The sequence below is a fragment of the Ammospiza caudacuta genome, chromosome 30 (genome assembly GCF_027887145.1).
Source record: "Ammospiza caudacuta isolate bAmmCau1 chromosome 30, bAmmCau1.pri, whole genome shotgun sequence".
Taxonomy (NCBI): domain Eukaryota; kingdom Metazoa; phylum Chordata; class Aves; order Passeriformes; family Passerellidae; genus Ammospiza; species Ammospiza caudacuta.
The window spans coordinates 5583581-5605110 of record NC_080622.1 but is presented as its reverse complement, the minus strand read 5'-3'; the positions used below and the strand labels follow the sequence as shown (position 1 = coordinate 5605110).

At 51.8% G+C, this 21530-nt stretch overlaps 2 protein-coding genes across 2 annotated transcripts; one reads left to right on the top strand and one right to left on the bottom strand.

Moving 5' to 3' along the window:
- Window positions 1-4620: 4620 nt before the first annotated feature.
- Window positions 4621-7372, top strand: PSMB4 (proteasome 20S subunit beta 4). The gene is made up of 7 exons (XM_058821836.1): window positions 4621-4775; window positions 5211-5417; window positions 5955-6101; window positions 6243-6324; window positions 6465-6587; window positions 6928-7016; window positions 7246-7372. The coding sequence occupies exons 1-7, from the start codon at window positions 4630-4632 to the stop codon at window positions 7256-7258; spliced, it is 807 nt and encodes a 268-aa protein (XP_058677819.1). The 5' UTR covers window positions 4621-4629; the 3' UTR covers window positions 7259-7372.
- Window positions 7373-7840: 468 nt separating this feature from the next.
- On the bottom strand, window positions 7841-20248 carry POGZ (pogo transposable element derived with ZNF domain). The gene is made up of 17 exons (XM_058821718.1): window positions 20125-20248; window positions 19384-19559; window positions 18786-18894; window positions 18035-18226; window positions 17397-17693; window positions 17027-17136; window positions 16451-16761; window positions 15860-16014; window positions 15179-15279; window positions 14773-14919; window positions 14039-14173; window positions 13382-13536; window positions 12662-12802; window positions 12297-12356; window positions 11795-11907; window positions 11478-11502; window positions 7841-10920 (listed from the first exon to the last, which is right to left on the bottom strand). The coding sequence occupies exons 1-17, from the start codon at window positions 20246-20248 to the stop codon at window positions 9408-9410; spliced, it is 3864 nt and encodes a 1287-aa protein (XP_058677701.1). The 3' UTR covers window positions 7841-9407.
- Between the last annotated feature and the right edge of the window lie 1282 nt (window positions 20249-21530).

Sequence of the window (21530 nt, the reverse complement as noted above, 5' to 3'; positions counted from 1 at the left end):
ATCGGCCCCAAATCCCGGGATTTTTTCCCGGGGGCAGCCGCGGCTGGGAAAAAGATCGGAAATTTCGGGTTGGAAAAGCCGTGATTCTACCCCAAATTCGGGAGTTTTTTTCGCGGGAATGACGCGAGGAGCTGCGGAATGAGAGTGGGAAGGGGATTTGGGGATGTTTGTTGGGATTTGGGGATGTTTGTTGGGATTTTGGGATGTTTGTTAAGGATTTGGGGATGTTTGTTGGGATTTGGGGATGTTTGTTGGGATTTGGGGGATGTTTGTTGGGATTTTGGGGATTTGGGGATGCCAGGATGGGTCTGAAGTCTCAGGAGAATCCTAAAAAACCCAAAGGGACTGAGTTGAGCGTGGGATGGGAGTGGGGAAAAGGATCCCGGGCCAAATCCTGCTGCCCCTCCGGAATCCCCACAAATCCCTAAAATGGCAAGGGAAGGATCCTGGGAGCGGAATTCCCGAATCTCTAAATCCCCGAATTCCCGAGTCCCTAAATTCCCGAACCCCCAAATCCCCAAATCATGCCGTCCCTTCGGTATCACCACAAATCCCAGGAATCTCAAAATCCCTGGAATTTCAGGGGAAGGATCCTGGGAGTGGAATCCCCCAATTCCCAAAGCCCCGGGATCCAGGAAATGTAGGAAATCCAGGCACCGACCTGAGCAGGGAGCAGCACCGGCGGAAAATCGGGAATTTTTCCAGGTGGCCAAAGGGCAGCGGGGGCGGGCCCGGGGCGGGGCCGGGAGCGATCCCGATGGGAATTCCGGGATCCAGGGAAGAGCTCTGGAAAGGCCAGGAGGGGTCGGGATCACCGGGAAGGGCTGGGATCCATCCCCAACCCTTGGATCCATCCCAAATTCCCGAATCCATCCCCAACCCTTGGATCCATCCCAAATCCCCGAATCCATCCCCAACCCTTGGATCCATCCTGGAGCAGGTGGAGAATCCATGGGGGGGGGAGGGGGTTGGGAATGTCCCCAGATGGCTCCGGAAAAACCGGGAACGGGAGAGGGTCAGAAAACTGGGAGAGGATTTGGATTTTCCAGAAATTCGGGAGAGGATCAGATATTCCCAAAATGAGGAAATCTGGGGCAGGAATTGCTCCTTTGGTCTCCCAGGATTTCCAGGATTTCACTGGAAAACTGAAAGGAAAGAAAATGGGAAAAGGGAATTTTGGGCCTGAAAAAATGGGGGAAAAGCAGGAAAATGCAAATTTTGGGGCTGAGAAAAACCAGAATTTTGGGGATTTCCCTGGAAAACCAGAGGGAAAAAAAGCAGAAAAGGGAATTTAGGGCCTAAAAAAACCCAAAAATGGGAGTTTCCCTGGGAATGGGGTCGGGAAAAATCAGGAGGGGCCATCCCGGCCCCTTTGGAAGGGCGGAATTTTGGGAATTTTCTGGCTGGCCGGGATCCAGGGAAGCACAAAGAGCCTTTGTGGCTCCGACCCAGAAAAAGCCGTTTTGTAATTCCCAGAGTGGCCGGAAAATCTGGGAAAAAAAATGAAACTGGAGTTCCTTTTCCAGGGTTTTTTCCCCTCTTCCTGAAAGAGGAAAAGGGATTTTGGGATTTTGAAAATGGAGAAAGGGAGGGAAAAATCCGGCTGGTCAATGGTGGGAAAGGAAGGAAAAAAATCCCAAATTTTCCCAAAATATACCCAAAATTGCTGGGTTGGGATCTTCCCAATACTTAGAATGGCCCCAGAGAGGTTTTCCCAAAATTCTGCTTCATTTTCCTAAAATTCTGCCCCATTCCCGAGTCCCTGGGGCCCAAATTGAGTTCCAAATAATCCAAAGAATTCCTGAATTATCTCAAATGATCCCAAATTAATTATCCCAAGTGATCCTAAATGATCATAAATTATCTCAAATTATCCCAAATTAATTATCCCAAACCATCCCAAATTAATTATCCCAAACCATCCCAGGGTTTTTTTGCCTCCAGGGGGAATTTTTTTTTATCTCTCCCAAAATTCCACCCTCGGCTCCTCCCCCGGGCGTTGTTTGGGGCCAAAGTCCGGGGATTTGGAGCCGCGCCCAAAAACCGGGAGCGGCTTTTCCGGATTTTCCAGTTTTTCCCGTTTTCCTGGGAACCCGAAACCGGGCAGGGGCGGAGATCGAGGGGGGAGAGGGAATTACAGCTGGAAAAATGGGAATTTTCACCCGGAAAAAGGGTCGGGCATGGGATCTTTCCCCTAGGAAAAGGCTTGGGAGAGGGATTTTCATTTGGGATCGGGACATTTGTGATCAGGAATGTTCGGGATTAGGATCATCCCCCAGGAGCTGAATTCCTGAATCCCAGCCCAGCCCTGGGCAAAGTTCCCAGGTCAACCATCGCCCCCAAATCCTGGGAAATCCCGGGGCAATCCCGACCCCGCTCCCAGCGCGGCATCGGGTGTCGGTTTCCAGGGAAATCGAGCCCTTGGAACCAGAGCCCGCGGGATAAAATTCCCGAGCACAGAAAAGCGGAAAAGCCTCAGGACAACCAGGAATGATCCCGTTCCTTTGGGATAACCGGGAATGATCGCGTTCCTCAGGATAATGGGGAATTGGGAATGATCTCATAACTTTGGGGCAACCGGGAATGATCCCGTTCCTTTGGGATAACCGGGAACGACCCCATTCCCTCGGAATAACAGGGAATGATCCCGTTCCTTTGGGATAACCGGGAATTATCCCATTCCTTTGGGAGAACTGGGAATGGTCCCGTTCCTTTGGGATAACCGGGAACGATCCCATCCCCTTGGAATAACAGGGAATGGTCCCGTTTCTTTGGGATAACCGGGAACGATCCCATTCCTCAGGATAGCCAAGAATGATCCCATTCCCTGGGATAACCGGGAACGATCCCATTCCCTGGACACCAAAATCCCTGCGGGGTTTGGGGTCACTCTGGGCTTGCCCTGAATTCCATCCCGGATTTCACCCCGAAATTCCCGCCCCGAGGAATTCGCCCCGAGTTCAATCCCACACATTGCCCCCGGGAATTCCCTCCCTGGCCCCAAAAAGCCGCAGGGAAAAGGTGAAACCCCAAATCCTGCCCAGGGAAAGGGAATTCCGATGATCCCAAACCGGTCTGACCAGTCTGGGAATGCCCGGAGCGATCCCAAAAACCCGGAACAAAAAGGAACAAAACCCCTGGATTTGGAATCCCTTGGATTGGTGATCCTCTGGATTGGGGATCCTCTGGATTTGGGAAGAGGCTCCAAAAATCCCCCTGGATTTTTCCCAAAATATCGAAGGGATAAAAGGCGGAAGTTGCACTGCCCTGAAAGGTTGGGAAGGGTTTTCTGAGGGGATCCCACAGGACAGGACCCCAAAAAGGGACACCGGGACCCCATAGAGGGACACCGGGACCCCATAAAGGGACACCGGAACCCCAAAAAGAGACACCGGGACCCCATAGAGGGACAGCAGGACCCCAAAAAGGGACACCGGGACCCCAAAAAGGGACACTGGGACCCTACAAAGGGACAGCAGGACCCCATAGAGGGACACCGGGACCTCATATAGGGACACCAGGACCCCATAAAGGGATACTGGGACCCCATAAAGGGACACCGGGACCCCATAGAGAGACACTGGGACCCCATAGAGGGACAGCAGGACCCCAAAAAGAGATGCTGGGACCCCAAAAAAGGGACACTGGGACCCTACAAAGGGACAGCAGGACCCAAAAAGGGACACTGGGACCCCTTTCCATAGGGCAGGACCCCATTAAAGGACACCAGGATCCGTTCCTTGGGGACAGGACACCACAAAGGGACAGCGGGACCCTGTCCCGTGTGTCCAGGCCCCTCTGCGTGTCACCCAGACCCCCTCCAGGGTCACCCGGACCGTGTCCCGTGCCACCAACGCCCTCTGCGCGTCCCCAGGTCCCCTCCCGGTGCCACCAGTGTCCTCTCCCGTGCCTCCACGAGCGTCTCCGGTGTCACCGGCGCCTCCTCCGGTGTCACCAGCGCCCTGCCCGGTGGGACAAGACCCTGTCCGGTGACACCAGCGCCCTCTCCGGTGTCACCGGCGCCCTGTCCCGTGCCACCAGCCCTCCCTCTCGTGCCACCAGCGCCCTGCCGGGTGTCCCCAGCGCCCTGTCCGGTGTCACCAAGCCCCCCGCCCAGGGGGCAGGACGCCCTCCCGTGCCACCGGCCCCTGTCCGGTGTCCCCACACCCCTGTCCGATGTCCCCAGCCCCTGTGCGATGTCCCGAGATCCCTCTGCGATGTTCCCACAGCCCTGTCCGGTGTCACCAGGCCGTGTGCGGTGTCCCCAGCCCCTGCCGGTGTCCCCAGCCCGTGTCCGGTGTCCCCAGGCCCCGTTTGCCGGTGTCCCCCCCCCCACTCACCGCCCGCTCCCGCCGCAGCCACCGCAACCTGTTACCTTCGCTCAGGCCCCGCCCATCGCCACTGATTAGCCGGCGCAACTACAAACCCCGCCCAATGGGCGCGGCCCCGTACGACAAACCCCGCCCATCGCCGCACCGGTGCTGCGTCGCGTGGCGGTGCCGCCATCTTCAGGAGGGAACCGGCCGGTGTTTTCGCCACGTTCAAGATGGCTGCGAAGCCACGCCTACTCTACGGTGGCGGGGAGAGACCGCGTTTCCTTGGCGCAGGCGCAATCGCGGCGTGACTAAGATGGAGGTCGGGGCAGCGCCGCCGCCGTTCTGGGCCGGGGGCCCGGCCCCGGGACAAACGTACATCCCCCGGGCTCTGGGACACACCGACATCGCTCCCCGGGGCACCGGCATCGGGGCCGCCGCGCTGCCCGCCGGCCGCACGCTGTGAGGGCAGCGGGGGCGCGGGAAGGGCTGAGGGGGATGGGGGGGTGGGGGGTCCTGTGGGGGGTCCTGAGGGGGATGGGGGGGGGGGTCCCGGGGGAGATGGGGGGAGGAACTGAGGGGGAACTGGGGAGACTGGGGGGGTCCGTCAGGGGGCAGGAAAATGGGGAGACTCAGGGGATTTGGGGAGGGGAAATGGGGGCATTTGGGGAGGGTCTCTGAGGGCTGGGGGGGCGAACTGGGAGGAGAACTGGGGGGTACTGGGGAGGGGGAAAGGGAAGGGGCAGAAAATCCGGGAATGCCGGGGAGACTCCGGGGGCGCAGAACAGAGAGACTGGGACCCAAACTGGAGTGACTGAGACCCAGATTGGTGTTACTGGGACCCAGAGCGGTGTGACTGGGACCCACACTGGTGTGACCCCGATCTCGGTGTGCCAGGAGCCCGATGGTGACCGGGACGTCGGTGCTGGGGCTGAAGTTCTCCGGGGGGGTGATGCTGGCCGCAGACACGGTGGGATCCTTTGGATCCCTGGCACGGTTCCGGGGCATCTCCCGGCTCCTCAAGGTCAACGACTCCACCGTGCTTGGAGCCTCCGGGGACCTGGCGGATTTCCAGCACCTGCGGCAGCTCCTGGAGCAGATGGTGTAAGATTCCCAGGAATTTGGGAATTCCCCATCCCAAAATCCCAGATCAATTCCCGGGAATTCCCAGCCCAAAATGTCTTGGGAATTCCGAGATTCCCCATCCCACAATCCCCAGCTGATTCCCAGGGATTTGGGAATTTCCCATCTCCAAATCCTTGACTGATTCCTGCAAAGTCCCCACCCCAGAATTCCAGGGGAATATGGGAATTTCCCATCCCCAATCTTTTCTGTGCGCCAATCCCCAGAATTCCGCTGCTCCAATCCTGGAATTCCTTGAGCACCGATCCCAGAATTCCTTGAACACAAATCCCTGAATTCCTCTGAATTCCTTGGGCACAAAATCCCTGAATTCTTTGGAATTCTTTGAGCACAAATCCATGAATTTCCTGGCATTCCATCCCTGGATTCAGCAGCATTTTTTGCTCTGCTCCAATCCCCGAATCCCTGCTCTCCAATCCCCACTCTCCAATCCCCAAATCCCCGCTCTCCAATCCCTGAATCCCTGATCTCCAAGGCCGGAATTCCCTGGAATTTCAGGATCGACGAGGAGCTGCTGGGGGACGGGCACAGCTACAGCCCGCGGGCGCTGCACTCGTGGCTGACGCGGGTCCTGTACAACCGGCGCTCCAAGATCAACCCACTCTGGAACACCGTGCTCATCGCCGGCGTCTACGGCGGGGAGAGGTGAGGAGCCCGGCGCTGGCAGCTCCGCGGCTTTCTCCTTCTTCCCAGGGAAATTCCTTTCTCCTGGGGTGCTTCCTGCTCTTTCCCCAAGGGGATTCCCTGTTCCCGGGGTATTCTCACTGTCCCCCCGTTGTTCTGCAGTTTCCTGGGTTATGTGGACATGCTGGGTGTGGCCTACGAGGCGCCGTCGTTGGCCACAGGATTCGGTGCTTACCTGGCCCAGGTGAGCCCGGGCTCGGGTCTTTATTTCATCATTAAATTATTGATTTTTTTTCTTTTTTAGCTCCGTATTTTTTAATTGATATTTTGATTTTTTGATGTGATTTTAATTAGTTTTTTCCTTTATTCCCAATCTGTGTGCAGCCGCTGCTGCGGGCGGAGCTGGAGCGGGACCGGGACCGGCTCCCGACGCGGGAGGAGGCGCGGGAGCTGCTGGAGCGCTGCCTGAAAGTGCTCTACTACAGGGACGCTCGCTCCTTCAACAGGGTTTGTATCCCAGGAATCCACCCCAAAACCCATCCCAACATCTGTGGGATACGTGGGATCCACCCCAAACCCATCCCAATCCTGGGAGCTGCTGGAGCGCTGCCTGAGGGTGCTCTACTACAGGGATGCTCTCTCCTTTAATAGGGTTTGTATCCCAAGGCCATCCCAAAACCCTGGGAATTCACCCCAAAATCCATCCCCAAATCCATGGGATCCACCCCAAACCCATCCTAATCCCAGGGTTTTTGCCACGGAATCCCGGGACTGGGATTGAGGAATTGCGGGGTTTTTCTCGTGGGATTCCGGGTGGGAATTGAAGAATTCTGGGCTTTTCCCACAGTACGAGGTCGCCACAGTGACAGAGAAGGGCGTGGAGCTGGAGGGACCCCTGACCCTGGAGGCCAACTGGGACATCGCCCACGTGGTCAGGTAATTCCCACCCGGAATGTCGGGATTTGGAATTCCGGGGGTTCTGGGGACATCCAGGTAATTCCCACCTGGATACAGCGGGATTGAGAATTCCAGAGGGATATCCAGGTGTTCTGAGATCCAGGGTGACAATTCCTGCTCCCTGAGGAACATCCAGGTGTTTTTTCTGCCCCTCTAACCCCCATTTTCCCCTTTTTTCCCCATTTGTCCCCTTTTTTGTGTTTTGCAGAGGCTTCGAGTGATCTCCAGGAGCTGCTCCGGCCTCGTCAAATCCCCATTTTTATCCCATCCCTTCCTTCCCTCTGGAATGGCAAATCTGGCATTTTTTGGGAATAAAATCGATCGTTTAAGACCAATCTGTGTGTTTGTTCTTTGGGAATCCTCAAAAAACTGTGGGAATTCTCCTGGAAAACACAGATTTCAGGAAATTCTGGAATTCTGGGTGGATGCTGTGGCCCCAGATCCCAATTTTAACCGAAATTGTGGAATTTCTGAGGTGGGAAAAGCCCTTCTGGGATGGAGCCCAGGAATCCCTAAACCCTGTCCACGATTTTGGGGCATTCCATGGGATTTTTCCTCAAAATCCCAAACCTGGAGGGATTTTTCGAAGCCACAAAAATCCAATTAAAATGGAACTTTTCCCCTCCCCATTCCCAAAATTCCTCTGGCAGCATTTTCCCAACTTTTCCTTAAAAGAACCCAGGAATTCTCCACGGAAAAAATGAATTAATTAAATCCAGGATTTTTCTACCCAAATCCCATGGTAATGAAGGAATTTTTTCCACAATAAAAACACTGTTTATTTATAAATCCATTTCCCTGCTTTTATTCCACATTTTCCACTCCTGTACAACTCCAAGATGATCCTTTTTTTTAAATTATTTTAAAATTTGATTTATTTCAAATATTTTTTTCAATTTTTTTTCCTGTTTTCCTTCCGGGAAAAGACCCAAAAAAAAAAAACCTCCACAAATCTTATGAAAAAACAGGTGCCAGGTGCCTCTGGAATTTGGGAATTCCAAGAATTTTTAAAATAAAATTAAAAAAAAAAAAAACAACATTTTCCCAAAAAACATGCAAATTCCGGTAAAAAGTCAGAGCTGGCAGTGAAAAATCAACCCAAAATCTTTTTTTTTTTTTTTTTCATTGATTTTTTCGGGTTTTTCATCACAGTTTTAGCCACAAATCCCAGATTTTTCGACCCTAAGGAAGGTGCGGTTTTCCAGGATGGTTATTTTTTAAATAAAGTTGATAATTAACAATCCAAAAGGGGGAAATCCAAGGAGAAGTTGGGGTTTTCTGCCCCTCCAATGGGAAGTTTTTGGGGAGAAATTGGGAAAATTGAGTTCTGGGCAGGAAAAGCAGCGCCAATCCCAAAAACTGCTGGCGGGGAATGGTGGCTCCACAATTCCCAAGCCAAATTCCCTCAAAACTCCCTAAAATTCCACCAAAATTCCATCCAAATTCCCAATTTCCATTAAAAAACCCCAAAGTAACTGAATCTTCGCAGCCAATCTGAAGGAATTTTCTGTAAGAAACAGGGATTTTTCTGGGTTAAATTCCAAACAGAAGTCAAGGAAAAAAGAAAGAAAAATTCCCCCAGTTTTTTTGGAAGTTAAATCCAGGGACTTTTTGTCTTCTTGGAAAAAAACCTGGGCACAAACGACGTCAAATTCCCACTGCTAAAAACCAGGAATTATGGTACAAGTGAGGTAAAGAAAATTCCCAAAAAATATCCACCCACGAGAGAGAATTCCAAGGAAATACCAACACAGTGAATCCAAGTTTTTTTTTTCAGTTTTTTTTTAAATTTAAAAAAAAAGAAAAAAAAGTCACGAAAATCCTCCCAAAAAATTGGCGGAAATGGCAAATCCGGAAAAATCCCAGAAATCCGCTGGGAACTGGGATCTCATCTCTTTGTTCCAAAAACTGGGAACGTCCTTTGTTTTGGGGCCAAAAATTTGGGAATATGCTTGGGTTTTTGGGGCTAAAAAATGGGAATATCCTTTAATTTCTGGGGTGGGTTTGGCTCTCTGAGAACAGGGAACACCCTTTAATTCTTGGGGCAAAAACCAAGGAATTTCCTTCAATTTTGGGGGCCAAAAATAGGGGATATCCTTCAATTTTTGGGGCGGAAAATTGGGAATAGCCTTCAATTTCTGGGACGTGTTGGGATCTCCAAAAAACAGGGAATATCCCTTAAGTTTTGAGGGCCAGAAACTGGGAATATCCCTCCATTTCTGCGGCCAAAACCTTGGAATATCCTTCAATTTTCGGGCCCAAAACCAGGGAACACCCCTTCCACTCCCAGCGCTCCTCAGCCTCTCCAAACCCAGGAATTTCTGGGATGAATCCGTCCCATTTTTTTTTTTCCTTTTTTTCCAGGAATTCTCAAATTTCCATCAGCTCCAAATCCGCCTCCTCGAAGCCGTAGAAGGACTCGGCCTCGCTCTCCCCCTCGAAGAGCCGGTGCAGGATTTCGGGGTCGGCCTCGGGGTCGTCGTTCTCCAGGAATTCCGGGGACGATTCCCGGGTTTTGGCGATTTTCAGCCGCTCCTCCATGGCGGCGATCAGCTCCTCCTGCTCGTCGCCGTTGCGCCGCGGCGATCCCGAGTCCCCGGCCGGCCCCGGCAGGACGCTGGCGACCAGGAAAGATTTCCGGATCAATTCCGGGCAATTCCCGAGCACTTCCAAAGCTTCTCCCAGCCACCCCAGCAGCAGCTGGAGCAGCGCGGAGGAGTCGGAATCCGCCAGGTCTCTCGCCCGCTCTCTCCATTTTTTGTGGAGGAAATTTTTCAGGGATCTCTTGACGCACACGTCCAGGGGCTGGGTGCGGGAGCTGCACCCCGCGGGGATGACGGCCGGCAGCGCCCCGGCCGCGCTGAGCACGGCCAGCACCTCCTCGGACAGGTGCGTCCGGTGGCAATCCAGCACCAGCATCCCTTTGGAGGCGCCGCCTCGGCACTCCGTGTGCTTCCTCCACACCCGGGCCGCCCACAGCTCCATGATCTCGTCGTCGCCGCAGCCACTCTCCTTGGACTCCAGCAGGATGGATTTGGGCAGGGCGGTGGGACAGGGCGGGCGGCCCCTGGAGATGACCAGGGCGGGGAGGACGCCGCCGTCGGCCAGCAGGGTCAGCACCAGCTCGCACCAGGGCTCGCCGTTGCCCACGGTCTGCAGCGCGCTCTCCTTGCGCTCGTCGCTGCCCAGCACCTCCGCGTCCAGGAACAGCGAGATCTCGTCCACGGCGGCGATCATGGCCGGGGGCAGCTCCTGCGCCTGGATCTGGCGCTGCACGAACTCGATGAAGGCTCCGGCATTGCCCTGGATCTCCTTGGGCAGGGGGTGGGCGACGGCGCGGCGCGTGTGGGTGCTGAGGTGGTGCCGCAGCATGAACCTCACGGCCCACTCGTAGGAGATCTGGAACCCCCCCTCCAGGGCCCTGCCGATCTTGGTGGCCTTCTGGAAGAGCGTCTCCTCGTTGACGGGCAGCTGCTGCTCGCGCTGGGTCAGCACCCACTCGGCCAGCTTCTCCTCGGCCTCCAGGCTGAGGTATTTGCCCTCGGGCAGCTCGGGGCGCTCGTCCTGCAGGGCCTGGCAGCGGCGCAGCCAGCGGCGGATGCGGCGGGGCGGGCTGCGGAAGTGCCGCGCCGCCTGCTCGGGGCTGGAGCACAGCGCGAACAGCACCACGCGCAGCTTCCTCACCGACAGCGGCTCCTTGCGGGGCGCCTCGGGCTCCCGCTGCGGGGGCTCGGGCGGCTGCGGGGCGGGGGCGGCCTCGGGGGGCTGCGGGCTCGGGCTCTGAGGGGGGTCCTGAGGGGGGCTTTGGGGCTTTTGGGGTCTGGGAGGGGCAGGAGGGGATGGGGTGTGGCAGGGAGGGGGCTGAGGCGTGTCCTGGGTGTGCCTGGAAAAAAGGGGGAGTGGGAAAAGTGAAATATTTGGGGTGTTTGGGGATTGGGAAAAAGGGGGGAATGGGGAAAATGAAATATTTGGGGTGTTTGGGGATTGGGAAAAAGGGGGGAATGGGGAAAGTGAAATATTTGGGGTGTTTGGGGATTAGGAAAAAGGGGGAGTGGGAAAAGTGAAATATTTGGGGTGTTTTGGGATGGAGAGGAAAGGGGAGGGAAAAAAGGGGAAAAAAGGGGGGGAAGGGGAAAAAAGGAAAAAAATGGGAAAGGGGGGAAAAGGGAGAGAAAAAAGAGGGGGGGAAAGGAGGACAAAAGGGGGGCAAGGAAAAATACAGGAAACAAAAAGGGAAAAAAGGAGAGGGAAAAGGGAGAATAAGGAGAGAAAAGGAGGGGAAAAAGGGGAAAGAAACAGGGGAGAAAAATGGGGGAAAAGGGAGGGAAAAGGAAAAACAAGGCGGGGAAAAAAAGGATGGAAAAGGGAGAAAAAAAGATGAGAAAAAATTCCCATCCATGGACTGGGAGGGATGAGGATAAACAGGAATTTCTGGCTTACCTGGAATGTGATATCCAAGAAGGCCCTGGAATAAAACAGAATATTTCCAGTTTTTATTCTGATTCATTGAAGGTGTTTTAGGTTTTTACTTCTATTTAATTTTATTTCAGAGGAATTTGGGATTGGTGGGAATTCCTGGAAAAACCGGAATCAAACCAAGCTCCCTCAGGAATGAATTCTGAATTTCCATCCCATCAATAAAATGTAAAATTAATTCAGTTTATTCCCAACCCAAGCTCCAGAATATGAAGATTTCTTGGATTTTGCCTGGAATTCCGGGTTTTTCCCATTTTCCCGTTTTTTTTTCCCAGTTTTACCTTGGACAATGATGTTGCTGGACTCGTGGGAGGGGTTGAACACCAAATGTTTGGCCATGGAGTCGCCCTCAGAGGTGATGAAGAGGCAGGAGGAACATGAGAGCCTCACCCCACTGGGAAATGGGAAAAAAGAGGGAAAAATGGGGAACAAAGGGGGAAAAAGGGAAAAAGAGGGGAAAGAAAAAGGGAGGAAAATGGAAGGAGGAAGAAAAATAAATAAACTTTATGATCAGATATAAAAATGTTCCTAAGCCCTAATTAATAACTAAATCATTATTATCAATTGTTTCTTGTTAGTAATTAAACTAATAATAATTAAAATATTGTTGATAATTGAACATTAAATAATATTATTTAATAATTAAAATGTAAAATTCACCCCCAATGGGAATAGGACCCATAAATCCCAAAATCCCTGGATTTTCCCCCAGAATGAAAAAGGTCAGGAATTCCCAAGGGCTGGAATTCCCCTGGAATGGGATTTTGGGAATTTTTTCCATACCTGGCCGTGTAGTTCTTGAACAAAGCCAAATATTTGGGGCTTTTCCGAGGAACGTGGTTGCTGGAGAGGGAAAAATGTGGGAAAGTGAGGGATAAGCTGGAGAAACAGCTGTAAAATCAAAGAAAACACCCCATAAATAATAAAAAAACCCTATAAAACACTGGAAAACTGCTCAGGAGCCCAAAATTGTTCCCAAATCCCAGATTTTTCCATCCTTGATCATGTGGTTGGCACAGGCATGGAAGCAGCAGGAATTCCGGTTTTCCCCCGTTTCTGCCCCATTTTTCACCCTTTTTTTGCCATTTTTGCTCAGTTTTCTCCCCGTTTTTCCCCAAATCCCGTTTTTTTTCCCCAAAATCCCGTACTTGATCATGTGGTTGGCGTAGGCGCGGGAGCAGCAGGTGCTGTAGCGGCACAGGGAGCAGTGCACGTAGGTGGGGAAGTGGTTGGGGAAGTCGGGGATCTCGAAGCTGCACTCCAGGCACGTCTGCCGGCCCAGGCCGCTCCTGGGGCAAAAAACGGCAAAATCCGTCAAAAGCGGCACTTTGGGAGGGCCTCGGTGGGCAGGAAAGGGGACAGCAGGATTTAGGATGGGCATTTGCTAAAAATGAATGATTATTTAAAACTAATCAACATTAATGAACTATTATCAAATTATCAATAGTGCCAATATTCCAGGACGGAATTCCAGCTTTAATTCCCTGTTTTCCAGCTCCACCTTTCCAAACCAACCTCAGAATTCCTGGTTTTTTCCCCGAAGTGACACAATTTTCTCCCAAAATTTCCACTGTTTTTCCCAGAAAATCACTGATGTTTTCCTGCCAGCTCTCTTGGAGATGCTTCACTGACTGGGGAACCTCAAAATTCCCATTCTTTTGCCAGATTCCTGTATTTTCCCTCTTTTTCCCTCGAGTTTCCCCAAAACTCCTATTTTTTCCAGGAAAAGCACTGACTTTATTTTCTGCTGGCTCTCTTGAGGATCCCATGGTGGCTGGAGAATCCCGAAATTCCTGTTTTTTCCCCAAATTTTCCCCGAAATTCCCTTTTCCCCCCAAATTCCCGTTTTTTCCCGGAAAAGCGCTGACGTTTTTTTGCCGGCTCTGCGGGGGGCGTTGCGGTGGCACAGGAAGAGGGGCTGGGGGTCGGAGGAGGATCCCAGGGGCGCCGGATCCGGGCCCATCCCGTGGGGAGGTTCCAGCGGCAGCGAGCGGGGCTGGCCCCGCGACGCGCGGATCGTCACCTGGGGGAGCACAGAAACATCAGGGAAATTGGGATTTTCCACAGGGAATCTGGGTTTTGGACGAATTCCCAGTCACTGCCATGAAACACCCAACCAGCTCTATAAAAAAAAAATTAACTCCAGGAAATATCCAATTAATCACAGGAAATATCCCATGAACCCCAGTAAATTTCTAATAAATCCCAGTAAATTCCCAATTAATTCCACAAAATTCAATTAATCTCATTAAATTCCCAATGAATCCCAGCACACACCAAACTCCATAAGAAATCTACTCAATCTCATAAACCCCTCCCCAAATCCCCCCCTTAATCCCTCCCCTTTCCCCATCCCCACCACCCCCAGCCAACAAAAGCCACAGGGATTCTTCCAGGAGTTTTTCCCGGGAATTTTTCCATGAATTTTTTGGGTAATTTTTCCATTAATTTTCCCGGGAATTTTTCCAGGAATTCCAGTAATTTTTCCAGGAATTATCCCGGGAATTCTCCCAGGCAGGGCATGCCTTGGTGCCGGGTTTGAGCCCCTCGAGCTGCTTGGGCTTGCGGAAGGTTTTGTGGTGCTGCAGCTTGTGCTCAATCTTGTCCTTGGCAAACAGGAACTGCAGGCGGCACTTGTTGCAGTGGTACACGCTCTTCTTCTGGAAAAAACCCATCAGCATTAATTAATCATTAATTGTTTCGTTAGGCATTGATTGTTTATTAGTTAATACCTGTTATTAAATAGCTATCAATTGTATATTGAGTACTGAATGGATATTAGGACTGAAAACTGCACTGGTAGCAGTGGTACATGCTCTTATGGGAAAAAGCTGTAATTAGTATCAATTATTATTTATTTTTTATTTATTAATTATTTAATAGTTATTACATAGCTATCAATTGTTTATTGAGTATTGAATGGGTATTAGAACTGCAGGCGGCACTGGTTGCAGTGCTACATACTCTTCTTCTGGAAATAATTTTTTTTATTATATTATTAATTAGTTAATAATTACTAAGTAGGTATTAATTATTTATTAATTATTAAGTAGGTATTGGTTATTAAGTAGGCACTTTTCTCAAGGAATTTCCTGGAACCGGGGCTCACCTGGTGCCTCATGAAGTGCTGCTGGAAGGTGCTGCCATTCTTGAACAGCCTGAGGCAATCCCCAAATCCCATTTTTTCCCAATTCCCACCCAAACTCAGTCGATGTTCAGCATTCTCCAACTCCCGTTTTTCCCGGGAACTGCGGCTCACCTGGTGCCTCATGAAGTGCTGCTGGAAGGCGTTGCCGTTCTTGAACACCTTGAGGCAGTAGGGGCAGAGCAGGTGCCGCGTGTCCTCGTGGATCAGCCGGAAGTGGCTGTCCACCTCTGAGTACAGCGATGAGCGGTACTGGCACACCTGGAAAACCCGGGAAAACCCGGGAAAACCAGGATGGGGGGCAGGAAAATCCAGGGAGCCGGGGTGTTTGAACAGGATGTGGGAAAATGGGGAAAAAATCCCGGGATTTGGGGCATTTCAGCAGCAGGGTGTGGGAAAATCCCAATTAACAGGGGAAAATTCCATGTTTTTCCATACCTGGCACACACAGGGAATTACTCTGGGATTTGTGGGGTGGGAACTGGGAATTCCAGGTGGGAATTCCGGGAGTTTTCCATACCTGGCAGACATAGGGCATCTCCCCGGGTTTGTGGGTGTCCTTCATGTGCTGCAGGAAGAGCGGCTCGCTCTCAAACGCCCACTCACAGATCTTGCACTTGGCTGCACCAAAAAACAGGGGAAAACGGGCAAAAGGTGGGAAAAATGTGGGAGTTGGAGGTGTGGGGGGAAGGGAGAAGGGGGAAAAAGAGGGAAAAGAAGAGAGAAAAGCAGGAAAAGGGGAAAAGGGGGGAAATGGGAAAAAGCAGGAAAAGGGGGTAAAGGGAGGGGAAATGGAAAAAAAAGGGGGAAAAAAAAAAGGGAAGAGAGAAATGGGAGAAGGTGGAACTGGGGCTGGAGAAATGAAACTTGGCTGGGTTTTGGGGTGGATTTTGAGGTGACCTTGAGCAAGGGGTGAGGGAAGAGTGACAACTCTCCTTCCATAAATCCAGGAGGAAAATCCTGATTTAGAGATAAAAAATTCATGGAAAAGCACAGCCTAGTGCACTTTTAGGAGCTGTGCATGTTCTCCAGGTGGAATTGGGGCTGGAGAAGTGAAACTTGGCTGGACTTTCAGGTGGATTTTGTGGTGACCTCAAGGAAGGGGTGAGGGAGGAGGGACAATTTTCCCTGTCCAAAACCCCGATGAACCCCAGAGGAAATTCCCAGGTGAATCCCAAAGAGAAGCAGGAAAAGCACTGACTGCTGGACTCGTAGGGGCTGTGCACGTTCTCCAGGTGGCACTGCAGCTGGAAGGGCGTGCTGAAGTGGCGGTAGCAGTGCTGGCAGATGGTGTGCACGTCCACCTCCCCGTTCTGCTGGTCCAGTTCCACGTGGTGCTTCATGTGGTTCATGAACCTGCAGCGACAGAATTCCCGGAGATTCCCGTTCCCCATCCCGGGAAAATGCACTCTGTGCATCGCCCCCAGCTCGGTTTGGGCTATTCATGGATTATTCCTGGCAAATTCCTGGATAATTCCTCACTGGGGGGTGTTCTTGATGCAGCGGTGCCCAGGCCCCAACTGCCTGTCATTCCCACAATCCCAGCCCATTCCCACACAATTCCCACAATCCCGGATTATTCCTGGGTTATTCCCAGATAATCAATGAATAATTAGCGTACAATTAACAGATAACAGCTCACTGGGTGTTGTTCTTGAGGCGCTTGGTGCAGTGGGGGCAGCGGTGCCCCCATCCCACTGCCCATCACTCCCACACCGCTCCCATCCCATTTCTGGGTTATTCCCAGGTAATTAATGGCTAATTAACGGCTAATTAAGGGCCGATGGCTCACCGGATGTTGTTCTTGAGGCGCTTGGTGCAGTGGGGGCAGCGGAAGGACGTGGGCACCCTGGGGCAGGGTGGCACAGCGGCCCCTTTGCCCCCGTCCCGCCCGTAGTAGAACTCATCCACCAGCATGATCAGCTTGGCCTGGGCGGGGTCGGCCCCGCCCTCACCTGGCTCAGGTGCGGCCTTGGGCGGGGTCGGGGGCGGGGCCGGGGCCGCCCCCTGGGCGGGGGAGGGGGCCTTGGCCGAGGGCGGGGCAGGCTCGGAATCCAGGGATTTGCGTTTCTTCAGGAATTCCACCAGCTCCGGGCAGCAGTACTGTGGAAACACAGTAATTAACGGCTGCTCGCTAATTGAGGCTGGGGTAATTAATGAGAGACAGTGCGCTGGGGCTGGGACAATGAATATGGAGACATTGAACTGGGTCTAGAATGAATCCCCACTTGTTAAACTGGGTCTAGAATGAATCCCCACTCGTTAAGCCAGGTCTAGAATGAATCCCCACTCATTAAGCCGGGTCTAGAATGAATCCCCACTCGTTAAGCCAGGCCTAGAGCTCCCCGGTCCTGGGATGATGACTTACACACATGTGGCCCCGCAGCGCCTCGGTGACGCGGAACTGCGAGTCGCACTTGGGACAGACCTTGCGTCCCCCGTCCTGGAAATCCAGGCTGGGAATGGGAGAGGAGCTGCCTGCAGCGGGACAGACACGGATCAGCTCCCAGTGCCACTATTCCCACTTCTCCCCTGCCCCGGACACTCATAATCCCAAAAAAATCCACAATTTTCACAGCCTTTGTCCCACAAAGCCTCCCAAAACCCCCGTTTTTCTCTTTTCTGCCCTTTATCCCACAAAGCATCGTAAACCAACTCCTGCCTCCCACGAACCTGGAGCACCCCTCAATCCCAGTCCTGCCCCCGGCGGGGCGGAACTCCCTTTTCAGGGGATTTACCTTTCCGGGGCGCGGCCGAGGCCGAGGCCTCGCTGGCGGGGCTGCGCTGGGCGCTGCCGGGGCTGCTGTTGGGCACGGCCAGCGCGGCGGGGCCGTGTGCCAGCGAGGGCACTGTGCCCAGCGTGTTCACCAGCTTGGCCACCTCGGGGCCGCCGCTGCCGCCATCACCGGGCACGCCTGGGCGCTTCACGGTCACGAAGCTGGCGATGCTCACTGTGGAGGGGAGAGAGTTCTGTGGGATTCCCGATGGGAATGGGGCTGGGAACTCAGCCACCTCCTCTGGTTCCCTGCTTGGGGCTTCACCAGAAATGGTTTGGACAAAATTCCAGTGAAATTCCAGCCTGGAATTCTACCCCTGCCACTTGGCCTGGATCTTCCACCTTGAGTCTCCCCCAGGAATGGTTTAGACAAAACTCCTGTGAAATCCCAGCCAGGAATTCCCAAACTGAACCACTTTTTTACCCAAACTGCTCCAGATTCTCCTCATTTCCTAACATGTGAATAAACTCTGAGCCAAAAGCGAACTCAGGCCTAACTCCCAATGTCACCCACAGATTTTTCCATGAGAATTCCTGCAGGAACTTGGCTAGGATCGAGAATTTAGGATACAATCAGGAATTTGGGCTAGGATCAGGAACTGGGCGACTCACTCTGCTGGGGCGCCTGGGCCTGGGGCACGGTGCTGCGCAGGGTCAGCGTGGCCGGGATGACCGTGGCGAAGGCGTTGGTGGCCGGCCGGCCGGGCCCGGCGCTGCCCGGCCGCACCTGCGCCACCGGCGAGAACACCTGGGGAACGCCAACTGCTGGTTTAACAAACTGGGTACCTGGGGCTTCAAACACAAACAGAGAGCCGTCATCCCACCCCAGTCCCAAAAGGAGAAATTTGGGATTTACAGCTTTAATCCAGGTGCGAGCAACCCCGAGTTACGAATCTGTATCTGGAATTAGTCAATCCCAACTGCTGGTTTAACAAACTGGGTACCTGGGGCTTCAACGACAAACAGAGAGCCATGATCCAACCCCAATCCCAGGAAATATGGGATTTACACCTTTATTTGGGATTTACAGCTTTTATTCTTATTAATGATAATTATTATTAATATTATTAATGATGATCACCTGGCACGCGGGCGATGGGGCCCACCCAGCCCATGGGGTTCTACATTGGCCCCTTGTCATTGTTATTACTACTATTATTACTGTAAACGATTAATAATGTTGTTGTTTTATTATTATTATTATTATTATTATTATTGCTGTCACCTGGCACAAGGAGGATGGGCTCATGGGGCTCTGCACTGGCCACACCTCATCACCATCATCATTACTAGCATTATTCCCATTACTAGCTATTACTGGATAGTTCTCATTGATTAATGAATTAATTACCTGGCACGAGGGTGATTGGCCGGACGGTCTGGCCCTGCTGGACATTAAGCACGATGCCCACCTGGTTCATGGGGCTCTGCACAGGCCGGACGTTCTGCACCGGGAACCCCTGGAACCCAAGGGATGCATCAGCCCAAAAACTGTCCCAAATCAACCCAAAACCATCTCCTACACCAACCCAAAAACCGTCCTGAACCAATCCAAAAATAATCCCTGGAATCCAACGGATCCGTCACCCCCGGGCCATTCCTGAGGGAATTCCAACCCCAAAAAAATATCCCAAACAAACCTAAAAATCACCCAGGATTGGGGTTGGGTTTTGGGGCTTAGGATTGGGATTTAGGTTGGGGTTTAGGATTGGGATCAGGACTGGAATTTGGGGTTCAGGACTGGAGTTGAAGGAAAACAAAACCTCTGGAGGGTTTGAGGTTTTGTTGAGCCAAACACTCAACGGGGTCCAACCCACATCCCACAACGCCAGGGGGATTCTGGCATGACAGGAGAAGCAGCACCCAAACCGGAGTGAGGAATGGGAATTTTCCCCAGGAAAGCAGGGTTTTCCCGGGATTCCCCGTGGAGCTTTGGGCCAGGAGCTGACCTGGGTGGTGATGAAGATGGGCTGGGTGCCCGCGGGCGGGTTGGTGCCGTGGTTGGCGTTCTGCATCAGCTGCACCGGCCGCAGCAGCGGCTGCGTCACCACGGCCCCCAGGCCGGGCGCGGGGCTCTGCGCCAGCAGCAGCGACTGCCCGCCCGGCTGGACAGCGGCGTTCCCGCCTGGAAAACAGCCCACAGCCGTGGGGAAACGGGGAAAAGGCAGGGGAAACGGGGGGGAAATGGCAGGGGAATATGGGGGGAAAGCCGGGGGAATATGGGGGGAAAGCCGGGGGAATATGGGGGAAAAGGCAGGGGAATATGGGGGAAAAGCCGGGGGAAAAGGGAGAAAATCCAGGGGAATATGGAGAAAAAGCCATGGGAATATGGGGGAAAATATCCATGGCAAAAGGGGGAAAAACTCAAGGGGGAAAGGGGGAAAATCTAGGGAGAAAGTGGGAAAAAATCCATGGCAAAAGGGGGAAAATCCATGGGAAAATCAGGGAAAAATAAGTGAAGAAAAAAGGGACAAAATTAAGTGGGAAGAAAGGGATAATCCATGAGAAGATTCATGGGAATATGGGGGGAAAAAATACGTGGGGAAAGGGGAAATGTAAGTGGGGATAGTTAGTGGGAAATATGAAAAAGTCACTGAGAAAAATGGGAAACAACAGCAGAAAAAGGGAGACAATGAAGTTGGAAAAGGGGGAAAATTGGGGAAAATGAAGTGGGAAAAGGGGGAAATGACCTGTGGAATTTTTTTCCATGGAATTGTAATCCTCCACCACGGAGTCCTCGATGACGTCGCTGATTTTCTGCCATGGCTCCAGCTCCTCCTCCTCACATTCCATGAAAAGGTCCGTGTCTGCCATCCTGGAAAAATGGGGGAAAAAAGGGAATTTGGTACTAAAAAACTCGCAGGGATTTTTTTTCCCAGGGGAGGAATGAGTTGGTTTTAGATCCCAAAATTTCAAGGGAAAACAAAAGGAGCTAGAAATTTTCAGATTATTTCTGGGGGTTTTTTCCAGGGAAATTTGTGGAAAAATCCTGGATTTGACAAAAAATTGGAATTTTTTCCTTCCTCTTCCATTATGAAATTCCAGGTTATTTCATAGTTTTAGAAATTTTAAATCCAAAACAAAATAAGATTTAAAAAAATCCCAAAGGATTTTTGGTTATCCCAAAATTCCCAGCTTAGAACAGGCAGCAGGAGCTTCAGTTTGGGGGGGCTTTTAATTAAAATGAGAATAAAATAAAAATAAAAGCACTGGGAGGAGAATTCCAAGAATTTTGGGATCAAAGGAAAAATTTGCAGGGATAAAACCAAAAATTAACCAGAGCTTCCCAATCTGGGAATTCTCTCCATTGCTTCAGCCTGGGATGGGAGGAATAGTGGAAAATTTTCCTGGAATGGGGGGAAAAAAAGGGATTTTGTTGTCTCCTATCCCACAGGCAGAACCTTGGAATGCTCTCCTGCCTCTTCCCAAAAAATTCCTCATCTCCAGGCCTTGAGAAGCTGGAAAAATAATCCCAAAAATATCAGGAATGGTTGGTTTTCCTTGGCTTTGAAGTGGATAACACACCCAAATTAGATGTAAATTAGATGTTAATAATAATTACTAAGTCTGTTTAATTAGCAGCCCAAAAGCACCCTGGAATTGGGAAAATTCTGGGAATTTTGAGGAATTTCGGAAACAAAATGCAAATTTCCTTTGGGACTTCACCCTTCACCTTCCCATCCATAAAAAAAAAAAAAAATCAAACAGGAAAAACCTAATCCCGTTAATTAATCAGATTTAACTTGTGCTAATTAATCATTAAAAGCCTGTAAAATCCTTTATTTTGATTTTTTAAAATTGTTTTATTATTATTTTCTCCAGCATCTTTGGGAATTTTTCTGGTGGAATCCCTCCCATCCTCTGCCCACGCTGGGATCAGGTGAATTCCAACAAAATCCAGTGAATCCAAATAAAATCGGGTTTTGGGAAGCAGGATCCCATCCCTCCCCAGCTCCCTGGCACATCCCAGCCCCAGGGAATTCCAGCAAAACCTCAAGCTCTAGGAATTTTCAGAGAAGCAGCCTCGGGGGGGTTTTGGGGATGGAATCCCAAATCCTGCTGGAGGGAGGGAATTCCTGAGCCTCTCCCAGGAATT

What these genes read in the sequence shown, in the direction of transcription:
- PSMB4 (XM_058821836.1), top strand. Translation starts at nt 4,630, where the DNA reads ATGGAGGTCGGGGCAGCGCCGCCGCCGTTCTGGGCCGGGGGCCCGGCC. An exon ending in GGCGTCTACGGCGGGGAGAG is followed by an intron (nt 6,102 to 6,242) that starts GTGAGGAGCCCG and finishes GTTGTTCTGCAG; the next exon opens with TTTCCTGGGTTATGTGGACA. An exon ending in TCGGTGCTTACCTGGCCCAG is followed by an intron (nt 6,325 to 6,464) that starts GTGAGCCCGGGC and finishes ATCTGTGTGCAG; the next exon opens with CCGCTGCTGCGGGCGGAGCT.
- POGZ (XM_058821718.1), bottom strand. Translation starts at nt 20,248, where the DNA reads ATGGCAGACACGGACCTTTTCATGGAATGTGAGGAGGAGGAGCTGGAG. An exon ending in CCAGCAGAGTGAGTCGCCCA is followed by an intron (nt 17,694 to 18,034) that starts GTTCCTGATCCT and finishes TTTCTGGTGAAG; the next exon opens with CCCCAAGCAGGGAACCAGAG. An exon ending in AGATGCCCTATGTCTGCCAG is followed by an intron (nt 14,920 to 15,178) that starts GTATGGAAAACT and finishes CGGGTTTTCCAG; the next exon opens with GTGTGCCAGTACCGCTCATC.